This window comes from Eschrichtius robustus, chromosome 16 (assembly GCF_028021215.1).
Source record: "Eschrichtius robustus isolate mEscRob2 chromosome 16, mEscRob2.pri, whole genome shotgun sequence".
NCBI lineage: Eukaryota > Metazoa > Chordata > Mammalia > Artiodactyla > Eschrichtiidae > Eschrichtius > Eschrichtius robustus.
In genome coordinates this window covers 30,881,453-30,901,490 of record NC_090839.1, presented here as the reverse complement: position 1 = coordinate 30,901,490, position 20,038 = coordinate 30,881,453, and the positions used below count along the sequence as shown (strand labels likewise).

General features: G+C 40.6%; 1 protein-coding gene across 1 annotated transcript in view; it reads left to right on the top strand.

Moving 5' to 3' along the window:
* DNAAF9 (dynein axonemal assembly factor 9) overlaps nt 1-20,038 on the top strand; it is a 146,989-nt gene that overhangs the window by 26,451 nt on the left and 100,500 nt on the right. The window contains exons 3-6 of the mRNA XM_068565644.1: nt 1,010-1,129; nt 4,127-4,251; nt 5,266-5,362; nt 6,327-6,433. Coding sequence (XP_068421745.1) covers nt 1,010-1,129; nt 4,127-4,251; nt 5,266-5,362; nt 6,327-6,433 — 449 coding nt within the window. The remainder of the gene's footprint in view (nt 1-1,009; nt 1,130-4,126; nt 4,252-5,265; nt 5,363-6,326; nt 6,434-20,038) is intronic.

Genomic DNA, 20,038 nt, shown 5'->3' with positions numbered 1-20,038 from the left:
ATTTCTGCTTTTGATTCTTTTTCATCTCTTTCTTCACTAAAGTGTTGAATGGCATAAAAGAGGGCTGTGCTGCTTTGATCTAGCTGAGAAAGTAATCTTCCCATATTTGAAGTCCCCTACCACAGGTGGTCCCTAAGCCCCTCTGGTCTGAATGCCCATTACTTTTCACTGGTCTGAATAACAACTGGCAGTCCTGTTTCCCAGGCTCCAGCCATATTTCCATTCTTGGAGCTTCTTCTGCCCCAGCCCCTTCCTCTTAGCCTGACGTAGCCAGCTGCCTCCTGCCCTTGACATGTCCCTCTTGCCCAGAGTCATAGCTCTGGGCCTTCACAGATATCCAGGAACCAGGTAGTATATGTGCCTGTGGCATTGAAAGGCAGTTGTGAAGGCAGTATTTAATTTCCTTTTTATTAGTCTCTGACCCAGCCCTACTAGACTGTAAGACCATTTGTAGGCATGTTTACTACATGCTTCAGCACCCAGCAGAGTGCTAGGCCTTGGGCCTGATAAATATTTGTGAAATGATGGATGTCTGCGGTTTCATTCACTTGTCCTCTTTTTACTTCTTTGAGTTCTTTTCAAACCACCTTAATCCTCCTTTATTTAATTCCACGTGTTTTGGTAAAGGTCTCTTTGAGAAGAGAATACTTTTCTGATGCCTATTCCTATTCTAACTGAAAGTATTAAAAAATTTTAGCCAACTATGGCAGAACTTGGACTATATTTTCTGGTTTCTTCTATCCTCAAGAATTGCTTTTGATTAAATTAACAGCTTCTATGTTCTGTGATGTTTGACTGTCTCAACTATATAGATCTTGAATCCATGTAAGAGTACTTGATACTGAGGCCTGCTTCTTTGAGTTGTTTAGTTTGGCTTCTGGCACAAAACTGGTCTGAGGTGCTGCCTTTAACTTAACCATTAGGGTTTTGCTGAGCAGGGGCAAACTGTTGGGACCCATATGCTCCCCATAGTACAGTACAGCTGATCAGAGCCTTTTTTGCCTTGCAGGAATCGATAGCAGGTACAATGAAGGCTGCAGAGAGCTGGCAAATTATCTTCTGTTTGGTTTGTACAATCAGAATACCAGTGATTTTGAGAAAACAGGGTTTTCTGAAGAAGTTCTAGATGGTAAGTATATATTGGTGAACTCTGTGTGAGAGAGGAGTAAGTGATTTAGTACTTTGGATTCTTATTTCATGGCCTTTTTATGGAAAAATATGATCAAATTTAAAATAGCCTGAAGATCCAGTAAATTTTTGCTTTTTTTATTAATGTAAAACGACATTTCTTCTTTGCTGATACGTTAAGTAATATGCTCTGTCGGTTACCTGCTGGATTATAAGAGACTAGTGACAAGTAGTTTTCAGAGTATGTTTACTAGATAAACAGGTTTTAGAGGAAAAAAGTAAACATCAGTGTTTGGCTTTATATCTTCTTCGCAAGGTACTAGTTTTCCTCTGAATTTTCCATTGCCTCTACATGCTGGGAGGTTCACATTATGTGCCGTTGTCCTATGAAAGCACTTTCAGCTGTGAGTCAGGGATAAGCCTGCAGGCTACTCCTGCAAGGAGGACTTCATGTGGATCTTCAGCTTAGGAACAAAGCCTCTTTGTCCTGCTCTGTCTTTGGGAATTGTTTTCTGTGAGCTGTAATTTATGACGATGCCTCTGACTACAATGCAGACTTTCTGCTTACATTCCTCTTTCCTCGGCTCTTGAGACACTCACGCTGTGTTCATGCTGCTATGGGGTGATGCCCAGGAGCTATCTCTGATATCACATACTTAGCATTATGACTTGTCTGCCAGGTGGATCAGGAGACACAGGAATAGACAAATCAAAATGGATGAGAGACAGCTCTTGTGAAGCAGCTGGGGGATGCGTGAAAGCAAACATCTGATGTTGAAATAATCTTGCTGTGGATCTAATACAGTGATTCTCAACTGGGGGCAGTTTTATCCCCCAGGGGACATTTGGCAATATCTGAAGACACTTTTGATTGTCACAACTGGGCAGAGTGGATAGAGGCCAGAGATGCTACTAAACATCCTACAACGCATACACAGGACAGCTCCCCACAACAAAGAATGATCTGGTCTAAACTGTCAGTAGTGCTGAAGGTGAAGAACCCTGGCCTAGTGTATGTGAAAATTCTTCTGTAGTAAAGTCCTTAATAGTATCTATCCTTATAGATTGGTGAAAGATTTTCTTTTTATTAAGAAGTGCAGAAAACAGGGTGAAATTATTCCTTCTGTTAATTTTTTTTCAATTCAAATTTAGTTTCAGATTTTGATTTTAAAAAATGCTTTCTTACACTGTAAAACATATACTGGTTTGGAAAGAATTCATCTTGGCAGCTCATTTAGACAGTTACAAAAAGGCAGATACTTGTACCAACCACACATTTCACTGCAGTCAAGGTTGCTAAGGACATTGCAGTACTGAAATTAAGGAAGTAGTTTAAATCCTCAAAGGTGCTCCTTTTTGCTTATCTTTGTCTTTATCCTGTCACCTAGCACAATGCGTGCTTATAAAGTAAGCGTTTTCTTCCAAATTAATAAATTCATTTTTAAATCCGAGTAGCTGGAAAGCTGAGTTCACCAGATTTATCTTCTACATTACAATCCCTAATTATCTGAGAGAAAAAGAGGCAAACACGAAGGATTTATTTTAAAAAGAAACTTTTAAAATAGTTTACGTGCTCTTATGCTTTCTTTTACCTGACTGTGTACTCTGTTAAAATTTATTTGTAGTGATGACGTCAGTCTTGTGAGATCCTTAGCATGCTTCATTAGGTTTAGTAGCTGTTGCATTATTTCTTTTACTGGATCCTAATTCTTTGCAGTATGTTACACATTAGTATAGAGTACAGTGTATACAGGAAGCCCTCAGTGACATCAAACTCTCACTATTGAGCAGGTGACCTACAGGTGATTCAGGGTGGGTCTCCCAGCAGAATGAGACGGGGCTTCTTTCTCATCCCTTGCTACCTTTTAACTCCAGCACTTAGCTGAGAGTCAGCAGTGAAGAGCCTGCTCCATACTGTGTTGCCTAGAACACCTAGGGTCTGACCAGGTGTGGAGCTCAGAGTGGCTTAAAAGGCCACCATCATGGAGCTTCATCTCATGAGGCCACCCAGCTGTGCAGTCAGCTGAGGTCAGTATTCACTGGGCTGATGTTTTTGTAGATTATGGTCTGTCACACTGTGTTACTGTGTTGGCATTGCCCTAAGCCTGCTGCATCAGTTGCTTCCTGCCCCCACGCTCCTCTCTCACTTCCAGCCATCTCCTCTAGCCCCTTCCCTAGTGTCATCTTGTTAGAAAGAGGCCTAATGACTCTGGTTTCTGAGGAGCCGTAGAATGGAGCCTCTGCTTTTCTTCTGGAAGTGTGACTGCTTTCTTTCTCAGTGTTCAAACTGTTTTAATATTCCTGCCCCGTTCCATGGCTTGTTTGTTAGTTTACTTGGTTTTATTTGCACCTTTGGGATTGCTTTATTTATTTGACCCACCACCGTCAATGATTATTCCCTAAATCTGTGAGCTGCTGATCACTTGCCTCTACTTTCTTCCTCCCAGCCTTTCCTGTGTACAGAGTTTACATCTGTATACAATAACCCTTCCCAGGTTGCAAGGAAAGGGGTATCCTCGGGTCCACGATTTGCCTTGAGCCAGATGAGCCAGCAGCCAAGAGCTTTATAGACTGATGTCTGCAGGAGAACCAGTCACTGGCCATATTTGGTGCTGTTTTCCTGCCTCAGTGGCTTTTACCTGTAGAGTTTCCATTTACTGTCTATCTCCACAGCAAAGTACACAGTTGAGTTTGGTACAACAAATTTTGCTGTGTTGAACTTTGTGAAACACCCTGAAGGCTGTTCTTTTGACTTATTCTACCATAACCAGAGGGCCACAGTAGTGGAAGCATAGCATGGGGATGAGGAAATGCTTGCTGTCCACACTTGAGTGTTCTACAGTCACTTTGAAGCACGTTGCCTAATTAAAGAATTTTCAGTTTAGAGTTTTGTCACATTGTTTCTGTCGTTTTAATGGTTTTACTGATTATGTGGGCAGAAGATGTCTAAAGGAAATGCTTTTGACAATCTTGTGTTTTAATTTTGTTTTTCTTACAGATGTGATTATATTGATTAAATCAGATAGTGTCCACCTGTACTGTAATCCTATAAATTATCGCTATCTTTTACCCTATGTGGCACATTGGAGAAATCTGCATTTCCACTGCATGACTGAAAATGAGGTGAGGAGAAACGATAAAATAGGCGCTTAGAGACACTCTAAGGATATTCGTTCAGGAAAATGTATTGATAGAATGGGAACAGGAGGTCCTTAAAGAAATCAAATTGGGGAGTTCCCTGGTGGTCCAGTGGTTAGGACTCCAAGCTTCCGCTGCAGGGGGCATGGGTTTGATCCCTGGTTGTGGAACTAAGATCCCACATGCTGCGCGACATGGCCCCCCCCCAAAAAAAAAAATTCGTGAAATGTGGTTACACAAAAAAGGTTATTTGTTTTAGTGGAACTTTTCATATTTCATTATGAGGCTACCCTAGCAATAAATTATATGCCTGAAAGAGACAAAAAGGACTATTAAAATTGGGACCTAATAGTGGACTTGTGAACCTGCCTTCCTGCCCTGCTTCTTTATCCCTGGCCTGGGTCCATTCTCTCGGGCCTAGGAACTGCCCCAGGAGAATTTGATAAGCTCTGTGACATTTCAATGTGTTTGGATTTCTTGGTATTTGTTTCTATTTCCCTTTAGACCCTTTTCAAAGATTTGGCTAGAAATCAAATTGGGACTTGAGATTTAGGATTTCGTGGAAATTGTGACCCAATGTAGGTCCAGAACCCTTCTTTCCATATGAGCATTTGGGGGACTTTTGAGGACAGGTTTTATCTCTTGCATTTAGGTCTCTGATCCATTTTGAGTTGATTTTTGTGTGTGGTGTAAGGTAAGGGATTGACATGTTTCTGACCAGCAAACACTAAAACTTGCCTTTAAAAATACCCTCTTGATGGGAATTCCCTAGCGTTCCAGGACTCTGTGCTTTTACTGCCGAGGAAGTGGGTTCAGTCCCTGGTCAGGGAACTAAGATCCTGCAAGCCACGCAATGCGGCCAAGAAAAACAAAACAAAACAAAAGCAAACAAAAAAACCCTCTAGGGACATTTGGGACAACTAATAAAAATGCACAGAAAATATGGGATTTTGTATGATGTCTCATGAGAGCCTGTTTCCTTTCTATTTCCTTCTTTAGTATGAAGATGAGGAAGCTGCAGAAGAATTTAAAATTGCCAGTTTTGTAGACATGGTTCGAGACTGTAGTAGAATTGGCATTCCTTACAGCTCCCAAGGTGCGTATCTGACAGTTAGCCATTTTAGAACCTTGCTGGGATGGTGTGTGAATCGAATGTCCTTACTTCTCCTTTCAGTGGAGGCATTCAGCTGGGAAACCTGTTGATCTGTTTTCACTAAAGGCAGAGAGGATCAAGCAGAATGAAATTTGGGAACTTTCCTATGCAAGCTTGTGTTCATAACTGAAGTTTCTGCAGCAACACAGCATGCTACCAGCAGCAGTCAGAAGAACTGATAAAGGATTTACCACAGTTGCCATCTATGCTATACCACTTATTATACTTGAAGTGTAGATGTGGGGCCTCTTGCTAATAAGAAATAGTAATTTGGGTAGCTGTTAAAAATATGCTGACAGTGAGACTCAAAAATAATGTGTAGGGGACTTCCCTGGTGGTCCAGTGGTTAAGACTCTGTGCTTCCAGTGCAGGGGGCACGGGTTCGATCCCTGGTCTGGGAACTAAGATCCCACATGCCAACACGGCATGGCCGAAAAAAAAAAGTGTGAAAACAGAGGGAAAAAATCAACAAGCTTAGCAGTGCTTGTATCTTATTTATAAAAAAAAAAAAAAACTTTGCACATTGAAGCTTGTTGTTATAGGAAAAGAAAAATTTTGATTTGGTAATTTTCCCTTGAGGAAGTTGGTTAGCTGTGTTTCTTAAGGGAAAGGAGCCAAGTTTTGGTCTGTTAATAAATATATCCATTTAGTGATACAAGTCAGATGTAGTAGGCCACTATTTGTTTATTTATTTACTTATTTACTTACTTAGGAAACCAGAATGTGAAAAAATACTGTAGAGAAATCTGAATTTTTGTAACTTGTTTGTGTATCTGGTTCAGTTTTATTTTGCTTGATGAGGCTGTGGTGAACTTGTGAGAAATGATGTCTAATGACCACATTAGATCAGGTTTAGACTGCTGTATCCAGGACGGTATTTGATACATGTTGTACTTGATTCCTCTAGGTCACTTGCAGATATTTGATATGTTTGTAGTGGAGAAATGGCCAATTGTACAGGCCTTTGCACTTGAGGGCATTGGAGGGGATGGATTTTTTACCATGAAATACGAGGTATGTATGAAAAACAGTGTGCCTGGTTTTTGTCTACCACTGGGCTGTTTTTAGGAAGGCCCACAATGTGGGTGTTCATTATAACACTCTGAAAAGCTGGCAGTGACTGCAAAGGGCATGGAGCAAGTTAAAAGACTTGAAATGGAAAATAGTTGCTATTTAAGGCTAGTCCCCAAACTGAGCTCCTGTGCCCTTTATTCTTGGAGTTCCTCTCTGTCCTCCTTCCTCTTCTTTCCCCATTCTAAGTTCACTGTAGCACCCTAGGCTGACTCCTCTTATAGCTTTTATCGTCCTATGTCACCCACATTTGTCACACCCACTCACTCATTCACCCACCCCTGGTCTCTGGATTAGAAGCTCCTTGAGAACAAAAGCATTCTTGTTGTTTGTAGCTCAGAAGTTCGTATAATTTAACTGTTCAAGAGCAATGAAAGGAGCAATGAGAATTTTGTATAAGTACTGTGTACTAGAGGAGTAAAAGGATTAGCTTTTGTGGTAAGAACAGTACCTTTTATTTCAGTATTCTTTGCATCTAGAAGATGACCAGTAAATATTTGTTAAGTGAATTAATGAATGAGACTGGGAGAGGGGATCACCCAGGGTACATATTAGGGCGGATGACCTGGTATCCACATGCCTCCATAGGATCCCCAATGAAATGACCTGCCCCCAGTACAGGAAACCAGGGAGAAGGAACATTGACATGCTAGAAATGGGGACATACTCTTAGGGATAGAAGTAAGTGGGACCTTTGGAAGCAAGGCCCAGGGCTAATTCCTACCCCCTTCTGAGAAGTAGCAGTGTCCCTAAGAAATGTTTGGAGGTTCACCTGACAAACCCTGTAATGTAGAGGAACATGGGCTGTAGGGATGAAGAGACACACACCACATCAGCCCTACTTTTCTTGCTCCAAACCAGTTTTCTCACATTGACCACAGGTAGCAGAACATCAACAAGGCTGTGGGAGCTGCCCCTGGTAGCATCTAATGCTCTCTAATTTAGAAGAAGAGGGACTTGAAAGGAGGCAAGCCACAGGAGGTAGAGAGGAAGCTTAAAATTTTTAGTGATAATGGTAATGTTTATTTTTAATTAATTGTATAAACTAGGCATTTTTACTGTCTCGTATACTCCAGGCACTGTTCTAAGCATTTTGCATGAATTAACTTTAATTCTTACAATAATCCTCTGAAGTAGGTACTATTACCATCCCTATTTTATGGGAAGTTTAAATGAATTTCCCAAAGTCACAGAGCTAGTAGCCTGTGAGTGGCAGGGCTAGGGCCCAGTCAAGAGAGTCTGGCTTCAAAGCCTGTGCTCCTAACCCCTGGGCTGCCACTAGATTAGCGTTAGAAAGCAGTGCACTAGGAGGCTGTACAATTCATGCAGCTCAAATGGGGCAGGCCTCTGGCTTCTGCCTTAAAGTGCATCAAACCATGAAGTCAAATCCAGGTAATGTAGATTTTTCCTGTAGGGTGGTGTTTTTAGGGGATGGGATGGGCAGTGAGGAGGAAACAGCACACATCATATTTTAAGAGTTATTACTATAAGTCTTCTCTCCAGATCCCTTTCTTCAGATCCTGCCCTTCTCTGTAGCCACTAATTTTCATTCTCTCAGATACTTTCCTTTCGTCTCCATGTCATTTCCCTTGACCTCACTTCTCTTCCTTACCCTGTCCTTCCTGGTCGTTTAAGGTATGGAGCAGTTTGGCCTACTGATCAGCTCTGCCATTATACTGTATTTCTCTCTGATTCACATATTAAAGGCCTGATAACTGCCTGAGCCAGAAAAGTTCTTGCCTCCTTTGAAAGCTAGGAGGAGAACTACAGATACTTACAACTTAATTTTTTAAACTTTTTTACTGTATGCTCATACCCAGAAGAAAATCCTTAATTCAGAGGATGTTTTTATCCCTGATGTGGTAGGTGCCAGCATGAGAAAGGAAGCCAGACCCACACAGCATTTACTTGGTACTTAGGCTGAGCCAAACTAAGTTATGGATATAGGGAACTTTTTCTTCCTGGAAGCAGTACAGGGAAGTTCCTCTTCTAGGGCTTTCCCTGTCTCCAACTTCCTTCTTCTTACTCTCCAGCTGCTGGAACTGTATGACCTGGTAATGTAAATTTACATTAGCCAGCTCCCCAAGGGGAGGATTCTAAAATAATCCTCTGAATAATGAGAATAATTACAGAGTAAACATTCATTCACCTTTTTCTGGACAAACATAAGATTTTTGTACTGAAAGGTGGGATAAACCCTATGAAAAAATTCAAAAGGTAAGAAAGAGACCATAGCATATTAGATGCAGGGATAGATCAGCATGCTTTTAAAAAATATTTTCTCCAGGAAATGAAATAAAAATTGAGAAAAATATCTCTTTGTACTTTTTAAGAATGCAGTTTGTAAAAAGAGAAATGAGATATGGTAGGTAGAGCAAGCAGAATTAAAAAGGGAGATGGATGACATGAGGAAATATTGTTATAAGTCTCAAAATTCATTAGTAGAATTAAGATTTGAATTTCAAAATAGAAATCAGGGAGACTGGCCAAATGGCAGAGTAGAAAGATCCTGAGCCCACCTCCTCTCACAAGCACACCAAAATCAGAATTATTTGCAGAACAACCATCGATGAAAAAAGACCACAACCTACCAGAAAAGACCTTCTACAACTAAAGACATAAGGAACAAACCACAACAAGACAGGTAGGAAGGGCGGACTTGCGATATAGTCAGGTCCTTTTCCCCCAGGTGGGTGACCCACAACTGGAGGATAATTACATTGCAGAGGTTCTCCCACAGCAGTGAGAGTTCTGAGCCCCACATCGGGCTCCCCAGCCTGGGGGCCCTGCACTGGGAAGATGAGCTCCCAGAACATTTGACTTTTAAGGCCAGCAGGGCTTAATATCAGGAGTCCCACAGGACTGGGGGAAACAGAGACTTCATTCTTAAAGGGCGTGCACAAAATATCACACGCCCTGGGACTCAGGGCGAAAGCAGTAATTTGATAGGACCCTGGGCCAGACTTACCTGCTGGTCTTGGGGAGTCTCCCAGAGAGGCAAGAGGCAACTGCAGCTCACCCTGGGGACATAGACGCTGATGGCAGCCATTCCTTGGGAGCTCCCTTCTATCACGTGGACACTGATGCTAGTGGTCACCATTGTGGAATCCTCCCTCTGGCTCATTAGCACCAAGACCTGGCTTCAGTAGTAGCCTGTAGGGGCCAGTGCTGGGATGCCTCAAGCCAAATTAGGCAGGGGAACAGCCCCATCCATCAGCAGGCAGGCTGCCTGAAGACTTCCTGAACCCACAGCCGCCTCTAGACATGGCCCTGCCCACCAGAGGCTCAGGACCCAGCTCCACCTACCAGTGGGAAGGCACCAGTCCCAGAATCCTCTGGGCCCCAGCCCTGCCCTCCAGGAAGCCTGCTGCGGCCTTTGGACCAGTCTCACCAACCAAGGGGCAGACACCAGCTGCAAGAAAACCAGACTCCCACAGCCTGTGAATCCAGCCTGCCCAAAGCAGGCCAGACCCTGCCCTGAGACCACTTTGGCCCCGGCCCCCTGCCCACTAGCAGCCAAATACAAGCTTCAGGACACCCTGGACCCCAAACCCAACTGTGTCAGGACGCCCCCACACACACACACACCAGTGATCTGTCTGCATCTGGGATCCCTAGGCCTAGAAACCAGACTCCAGGACCCAGGTCTGCCTGCCAGTAGTCTGGTACTAACTCCAGGACCTGGCTTCACCCATCAGTGGACAGGCAACAACCCTGGAGTCTTCTGGACCCTGACTCTACCTACCAGTGAGCCAGCACTAGTTCTGGGGCTCCCTGAGGTTTTCCAGCCCCACCAACCAGCAGCCGGCAGCCTCTGCACAAGGCAGGGCCTGGCAACCAACTGGACCAGGCGCCAACAAAGCCTACCACATCACCCAAATAGCCCTCTACAAAAGAAGGACCCACACAGCCCTCATGGGAGAACCCCTAGAGCATATAGCTTGGGTGACGAGGGGAGTGCACTGCCGGGATGCATAGGATGTCTCCTACAGAAGACCACTTCTCCAAAGTTGGGAAACATAATTAACCTACCAGATAAATAAAAATACAAACAGCAACTTAGGCAAAATGAGGTGACAGAGGAACATGTTCCAGTCAAAGGAATAAGATAAAACCCCAGAAGATGAATTAAGTGAAGTGAAAAAGACAATCTTCCCAAGAAAGAGTGCAGGGTAATGATCATAAAGATGATCAAAGAATGTGGGTGGGGCTTCCCTGGTGGCTCAGTGGTTAAGAATCATCCTGCCAATGCAGGGGACACGGGTTTGATCCCTGCTCCAGGAAGATCCCACATGCCGCGGAGCATCTAAGCCCGTGGGCCACAACTACTGAAGCCCGCATGCCACAACTGCTGAAGCCCGCACACCTAGAGCCCGTGCTTCTCAACAAGAGAAGCCACCGCAATGAGAAGCCTGCGCACCGCAATGAAGAGTAGCCCCCACTCGCCACAACTAAAGAAAGCCCGCGCGTGGCAACAAAGACCCAACACAGCCAAAAAAATAAATTAAATTAAAAAAAAAAAAGAATGTGGGTAAAGAATGGATGCACAGAGCGAGAAATTAGAAGTTTTTAACAAAGAGTTAGAAAATATAAAGAACAGCCAGAGATGAAGGATACAATAACGGAAATGAAAAATACATTAGAAGGAATCATCAGTATATTAAGTGATACAGAAGAATGAATCAGCGAGCTGGAAGACAAAGTAGTGGAAATCACTGATGCTGAACAGAAAAAAGAATGAAATGAAGACAGTTTAAGAGACCTCTGGGACAACATCAAGCGCACTAATATTTGCATTATAGGGGTCTTAGAAGGAGAAGAGAGAGAGAAAGGTGCTAAGAACGTACTTGAAGACATAATAGCTGAAAACTTCCCTAACCTGGAATAGGTTACAGTTATCCACATCCAGGAAATGCAGAGTCCCATACAGGATTAACCCAAAGAGGAACACACCAAGACACATTATAATTAAAATGGCAAAAATTAAAGAGAGAATATTAAAAGTGGCAAGACAAAAGGAACAAATAACATACAAGGGAACTCCCATAAAGCTGTGAGCTGATTTTTCAGCAGAAACTCTGCAGGCCAGAAGGGAGTGCCATGATAAATTTAAAGTGACAAAAGGGAAAAACCTACAAGCACAAATACACTACTCAGTAAGGCTCTCATGCATATTTGTTGGTGAGAGCAAACGCTTTATAGACAAGCAAAAGCTAAAAGAGTTCACCACCAAACCAGCTTTACAACCAATGTTAAAGAACTTCTCTAGGTGAAAAAGAAAAGGCCACAACTAGAAACATGAAAATTATGAAATGAAAAAGCTCATCAGTAAAGGAAAACATACAGTAAAGATAGGAAATCATCCATGCACAAACCTAGTAGAAAGCTGAAAAGACAAAAGTAGTAAAATCCACAATATCCACAAATATACACAATAAGCACTTAAGGGATACACAGAAGAATTAGATGTAAAATGTGATGTTGTTTTGCCGAAAGCCTGCTTTCGGTTTTAAGGTTTGTTGGATTCGCTGGCAAAATAACCACTTGTTTCACACAAATAAACAGCTTTAATCCTTTAATGAAAGATGACTTAGCTTAATTTTAATATACAATCATTAGAAGGAAAGGAATAAGAATATTAGAGAAACATAACACGGTATATATACATCACAGAATTGGGCCGACACCTACTTCCAGATCCAAACAGCAGCTGGGAAGTCCTGAGTAACAGCATTCTGGAGCCCCAGTTGGGAAAGGTCCCGGGCGGTGCATCCATCCCATGGGTGAGACTTCAGATCAGAGTTCCAGGGGCTTCCATTTGTAATTCCAGGCCACAAACTGATATCAGTTTGCGTGCCAGAATGCAGCTCTGGATTTACTTTAGCAATGCTGTTTGTTTCACCATGTGGGTCACAAGATTTTCCAGACCCCAGGGGACTGGCCAGGTCCCAGGGCTCAAGAAATTCCAAGACCCACGCCCTGTCTTTTTTTTTTTTTTTTTTTTTAATTCTTGGTTTTTTTGGCACGTACTTTAAATTTATTTATTTATTTATTTATTTTTGGGTGTGTTGGGTCTTCGTTTCTGTGCAAGGGCTTTCTTTAGTTGCGGCAAGCGGGGGCCACTCTTCATCGCGGTGCACAGGCCTCTCACTGTCGCGACCTCTTGTTGCGGGGCACAGGCTCCAGACGCGCAGGCTCAGTAGTTGTGGCTTACGGGCCCAGTTGTTCCGCGGCATGTGGGATCTTCCCAGACCAGGGCTCGAACCCGTGTCCCCTGCATTGGCAGGCAGATTCTCAACTACTGCGCCACCAGGGAAGCCCTCCCTTTCTTATTGTGAGTGCTACTTGCCTTGCTAGCAGCAATTGTTAGGTGTGCAAGCAAGCATGCAGTCCAGGCTGGGTCACGGGTCAGTCAGAGGCCTGCTTCTGCATCTGAAGCCTGAACAAGACTACTTTATTAATTTTCCCAACAGATACCAAAAACAGTCATAGTGAGGGGAGGAGAGTACAAACTGTGGGATTGTTAAAATGCATTTGAAATTAAGAGATCAACAACTTAAAACAATCAAGTATGTAAATAGATTGCTATATAAAAACCTCATGGTAACCACAAACTAAAAGTCTGTAATGCATATACACAAAAAAGAAAAATCCAAACATAACACTAAAGATAGTCACCAAGTCACAAGAGAACAAAAGAAGAAAAAGGGGAAAAAAGACCTACAAATGCAATCCCAAAACAATTAACAAAATGGCAATAAGAACATACATATCAATAATTACCTTAAATGTAAATGGACTGACTGCTCCAATCAGAAGACACAGAGTAGCTGAATGGATACAAAAACAAGACCTTTATATATGCTGCCTACAAGAGTCTTCACTTCAGGTCTAAAGACACACACAGACTGAAAGTGAGGGGATGGATAAAGGTATTCCATGCAAATGGAAATTAACAGAAAGCCAGGGTAGCAATACTTATATCAGACAAAATAGACCCTAAAATAAAGGCTGTTATAAGAGACGAAGAAGGACACTACATAATAATCAAGGAATCAATCCAAGGAGAAGATATAACAATTATATACGCACCCAACATAGCACCTAAATAAAGCAAATATTAATGGACATAAAGGGAGAAATCAACAGTAACACAATAATAGCAGAGGACTTTAACACCCCGCTTACATCAATGGACAGATCATCCAGACAGAAAATCAATAAGGAAGCACTGGCCTTAAATGACACATTAGACCAAATAGACTTAATTGATATAGAGCATTCCATCCAAAAGCAGCAGAATACACATTCTTTTCAAGTGCCCATGGAACATTCTCCAGGATAGGTCACATACTAGGCCACAAAACAAGCCTTGGTAAATTTAAGAAAATTGAAATCATATCAAGCATCTTTTCCAACCACAACACTGACTAGAAACCAACTACAAGGAAAAAAACTGCAAAAACCACAAAACACATGGAGCATTAACAATATGCTACTAAACAATGAATGGATCACTGAAGAAATCAAAAAGGAAATAAAAAATTACCTAGAGACAAATGAAAATGAAAACATGATGATCCAAAACCTATGGGACACAGCAAAAGCAGTTCTAAGGGGGAAGTTTGTAGCGATACAAGCTTACCTCAGGAAACAAGAAAAATCTCAAATAAACAACCTAACCTTACACCTAAAGGAGCTAGAGAAAGAAGAACAAACAAAACCCAACGTTAGTGGAAGGAAAAAAGTCATAAAGGTGGCAGAAATAAATGAAATAGAGATTTTTTAAAAAAATAGAAAAGATAGATGAAACTAAAAGCTGGTTCTTTGAAAAGATAAAATTGATGAGTCTTTAGCCAGACTCATCAAGAAAAAAGGGAGAGGGCCCAAATCAATAATACCAGAAATGAAAAAGAAGAAGTTACAGCCGACACCACAGGAATACAAAGGATCATAAGAGACCACTACGAGCAACTATACATCAATAAAATGGACAAACTAGAAGAAATGGACCAATTCTTAAAAAGGTACAATCTCCCAAGACTGAACCAGGAAGAAATAAAAAATATGAACAGACCAATTACCACTACTAAAATTGAATCAAAAACAAACAAACAACAAAACAAAACAAAAACACTCCCAGAAAACAATAGTCCAGGACCAGATGGCTTTACAGGTGAGTTCTACCAAACATTTAGAGAAGAATTAACACCTGTCCTTCTGAAACTATTCCAGAAAATTGCAGAGAAGGAACACTTCCAAAATCATTCTATGAGGCCAACATCACCTGATACCAAAACCAGACTAAGATATCATAAAAAAAGAAAATAACAGGCCAGTATCACTGATGAACATAGATGCAAAAATCGTCAACAAAATCATCAACTGAATCCAACAGCACGTTAAAAGGATCATACATCATGATCAAGTGGGATCTATCAATGGAAATTTTCAGTATCTGCAAATCAATCAGTGTGATACATCACATTAACAAGTTGAAGACTAAAAACCATATGATCATCTCAACAGATGCAAAAAAGGCAAAATTCAATATCCGTTTATGATTAAAAACCCTCCCAAAAAGTGGGCATAGAGGGAGCATACCTCAACATAATAAAGGCCATTTATGACAAAAAAGGAATCCAAATTGGAAAGGAAGAAGTAAAGCTTTCACTGTTTGCGGATGACATAATACTATACATAGAAAATCCTAAAGACACTACCAGAAAACTGCTAGAGCTCATCAATGAATTTGGTGAAGTTGCAGGTTACAAAATTAATATACAGAAATCTGTTGCATTTCTGTACACTAACAATGAACTATCACAAAGAGAAATTAAGGAAACAATCCCATCTACCATTGCATCAAAAAGAATAAAATACCTAGGAATAAATCTACCTAAAGAGGTAAAAGACCTATTCTCAGAAAACTGTACGACACTGATGAAAGAAATTAAAGATGACCCAAATGGAAAGATATATACCGTGGTCTTGGATTGGAAGAAGTAATATTGTTAAAATGACCATACTACCCTAGGCAATCTACGGATTCGGTTCAATCCCTATCAAAATACCAGTGGCATTTTTCACGGAACTAGAGCAAATAATTTTAAAATTTGTATGGAAACGCAGTAGACCCCAAAGAGCCAAAACAGTCTTGAGAAAGAAGAACAGAGCTGGAGGAATCACAGTCCCTGACTTCAGACTGTACTACAAAGCTGCAGTAATAACAGCAGTATGGTACTGGAACACAGACACATAGATCAATGGAACAGAATAGAGAGCCCAGCAGTAAACCCATGCACTTATGGGCAATTAATCTACATCAAAAGAGGCAAGAATATACAATGGAAAGAAGACAGTCTCCAATAAGTGGTGCTGGGAAAACTAGACAGCTACATGTAAAAGAATGAAATTAGAACATTGTCTAACAACATATACAAAAATAAACTCAAAGTGGATTAAAGACCTAAGTGTAAGGCTGGAAACCATAAAACCCCTAGAGGAAAACCTAGGCAGAACACTCTGACATAAATTGTAGCAATAGTTTTTTGGATCTGCCTCCTAATGCAAAGGAAGTAACAGCAAATAAAATAAACAAATTAAAAATAAACAAGTCAGACCTAATTAAACTTAAAAGCTTTTGCACAGCAAAGGAAACCATCAACAAAATGAAAACCTAGTGAATGGGAGAAGATATTTGCAAATGATACAACTGATAAGAATTAATATCCAGAATATATAAAAAGCTCATACAACTCCACATCCAAAAAACAAACAACCCAATCAAAAAATGGGCAGAAGTCCTAAACAGACATTTCCCCAAAGAAGACATACAGATGGCCAACAGGCATGTGAAAAGATGCTCAACATCGCTATCATCAGGGAAACGCAACTCAAAACCACAATGAGATATCACCTCACATTTGTCAGAATGACTGTCATCGAAAAGAACACAAATAAATGTTGGTGAGGATGTGGAGAAAAGGGAACCCATCATACACCGTTGGTGGAAATGTAAATTGGTAGAGCCACTGTGGAAAACAGTATGGAGGTTCCTCAAAAAACTAAAAATATAACTATCTTATATCCCAGCAATTCCACTCCTGGGTATACATTCGGAAAAAACCCCCAAAACTCTAACTCAAAAAGATACATGCACCCCAGTGTTCACAGCAACATTATTTACAGTTGTCAATATATGGAAGCAACCTAAGTGTCCATCAGTAGATGAATGGATAAAGAAGATATGGTGTATATAATATATACAATGGAATACTGCTCAGCCATAAAAAAAGAATGAAAACTTGCCATTTGCAACAACATGGATGGATTTGGATGGTATTATGCTAAGTGAAATAAGTCAGAGAAAGACAAATATGATACCATTTTATGTGGAATCTAAAAAATACAACAAACTAGTGAATAAAATGAAAAAGAAATAGACTCACAGATATAAAGAACTAACTAGTTGTTACCAGTGGGGAGGAGCAATATTAGGGGTAGGGGAATAAGAGGTACAAACTATTATGTATAAAATAAGCTACAAGGATATATTGTACAGCACAGGGAATATAGCCAATATTTTATAATAACTGTAAATGCAGTATAAGCTTTAAAAATTGTGAATCACTATATTGTACACTTGTAACTTACATGATTTTGCACATCAACTATACTTCAATATAAATAAATAAATTTTAAAAATAGAAATCAAATTCAGTACCTCAAAAATCTAATCAGTTGACACACTTGTAAACCTGTTCCACAGAACAGAGGAAGGAGCCAAATAGGTTAAGTCAGTGAGGAAGAAGGTGATAAAATGGAGGATAGAGAATAGAAATTGGTGATATCAAAAATGAATTAATTGAAGGTTATGTAGTAGTCTGTGTCGTCCTCCCCACCTCCCGAGTGATAAACAACCAGAAATTTACCAACTGCCACCCACTAGGAAAAACAAGGAACAAGGTGAGTGGATGGGTGGGGTTTCTCTATAGAAACTGAAAAAACAAAGAGAACTCATTGGGTAGTGTAGCTTTTGATGGCTAAGGGTAAAGCTCTCTATCTACACTTTCACACTTAGAATATGAGGGAGTAGAGATCCTATAATAACTGCCTCCTGCCTGTCTACTCTCTCTATAAAACTTCCTGGTAGTTGACAAGCTCTGCTGAGAGCAGAAAGCTTCCAATCAGCCTTTTCATTTGAAAATATAAACAGGCAGTGAAAGTTCACCACACCTTTGATTAAATACCTGTAATTCGAAAGAAAAAGATCAAGATTCTTTTAAAACTCTGATTGATTAAGGCCAAAGATGATTTATGATATAGAGGAAAAGTTAAGATACAAAACTCTCCTTAGGATGCCCGGAGAAATGTAAGATTTGGTGACTTATTAGAATAAGTGTTATTTTGTGATAAATGAATATAAGGAAAATATGAGCTCTGGAAAATGATAATTGATAAAATTAACAGAGAAGTTGGGAGGTAAAGTTAGGAAAATCTCAAAATATAAAAGTTTAGAAATAAAAGAGGTAGAAAATACGAGAAAAAACTTAAAAGTCATAGAGAACTTATCCATGAGGTTTGATAGCCATTAAGTAGGAGTTCTAGAAAAATAGAGCAGAGATATCAGAAGGGAGGAAATTTAAAAAAAAAAAAGTAAACATTTCCAGTGATAAAAAGAAAAGCTTTTAGCAAGCCTCAATGAGAGTAGAAAAACCTTAAATCTGTCTATGCCTTTTTTGAACACTGATGATTAAAGAATATCATAAAAAGCAGAAAAAATAAGTCTTATGCAATAAGACAACAGAAACTTGATTTCTCTCCTTCCCCAACCAAAACAAACAAACAAACATTAAACAAAACATGTGAGGCAATGGTTTTCAAGACACTAGACATCAGGCAATGAGGAATAGTGATTCCCTTGAGAGAGAGAAATAAACAAGGTGAGCCCCATGAATGTCCTAGCTTACTACAGTTGACCCTTAAACAACAGGAGTTTGAACTGCATAGGTCCACTTATATGCAGATTTTTTTCAGTAGTAAATACTATAATACTACACGATCCACAGTTGGTTGAATCCATGGATTTTCGACTGCACAGAGGGTCAGTTCCCCAAACCCCCTCATTCAAGGGTCAGCTGTACTTTGAGAAAATTTCCAGGCCATGGCACAGGAAGGGGGTACCCAGGTAGATCCCAATGCACTTCCTGAGCTGAGTAGATGGAGCTGAGAGTCTGGTGAGACCAAGACAGCTGGAGTACTAAAGAGGAAATATTTGCTCCAAAACAGAACTCCCAAGATCTGCCAAGATTCCTCTTTCTCCCCACCCCCACATCCCAAGTATTCAACAGACTATTGATCTATGTGTTCATGTGTGATGTAACTACTGAAAGTGGAGGAAGAAAAAAATATCTGAAAGTATTCCAGAACAGTGCCTGATGCATGCTCAGAGCTGGGAATAGTACCTGTTCCCACCAGTTTGACTCGAAAAATGCATAATTCACAGGGGGCATTGGATAGAGTCCTCAGGAGGGTTTTGTCTCCTGTGGGGAATTATCAGCCCTTGTCTGAGCACTGCTCTGGACCCTCCTAACAATTTATAAAAGCAAGAACTGAAAGGATCAAACTGTTTCCAAGTAACTGCATTCCAGAACAAATCACAAGAATATTTATAGGAATACAAAAATATCTAGCACCCAACAAGGTAAAATTCACAGTGTCTGGCATCCAAAGATTATCAGTTTACAAAGAAGTGGGAATACATGACTGATAGTAAGGTAATCAGTTCATCAAAATTGACCTAAAATTGACAGAAATGTTAGAATTAGCAGACAAGGACATTAAAACAGTTATTCTCACTGTTCCATATGTTCAAGAAGCTAGAGGAAAGACTGAACGTGTTGAACAGAAACAGAAAATATAAAAGACTCAGATTGAACTTCTAGAAGCGAAAATAGCAATATCTAAGATGAAAAAATACACTGGATGGCAGTAACATTAAATTAGACTCTGCCAAAGAAAAGATTAGTGAATTTGAAGCCATAGCAGTAGAAACTATCCAAGATGAAGCACAGAGAGACTAAAGAATACAGAAGAATAGAAAGAGCATCAGTGATTGCCAAATTAGTCGTAAGGACAGAATAAAGACATTTTAAAACTAAAAACAATTTCCTCCCATTAATCTTTTCTTAGAAAGCTGTTGGAGGATGTTCTCCAGCAAACAAGTTAACCAAGGAACAGGAGACAAATTAAGCCATGAAATCAGATCCAGCACGTGAGAGCACCAGGATGATAGCAAAGAGAAGTCTCATAGTGAAAGTTGCAGTTGCACAGCAAGCTTACATAACAGGCATCCCAAAATGAAGCAAGAAGTAAAAGAAATGATAGATTATCTGATACCTTTAAGCCAGTGGTTCTCAATTGGGGTGATTTTGCTGTCCCATCCTCACCTTCCCCACAAGTCACTTGGCAATATTTGGACATGCTTTTGATTTGCCTGGACCGGGGCTGGGGGGTGGGTTGTAGGCATCTAGTGAGTAGAGGCCA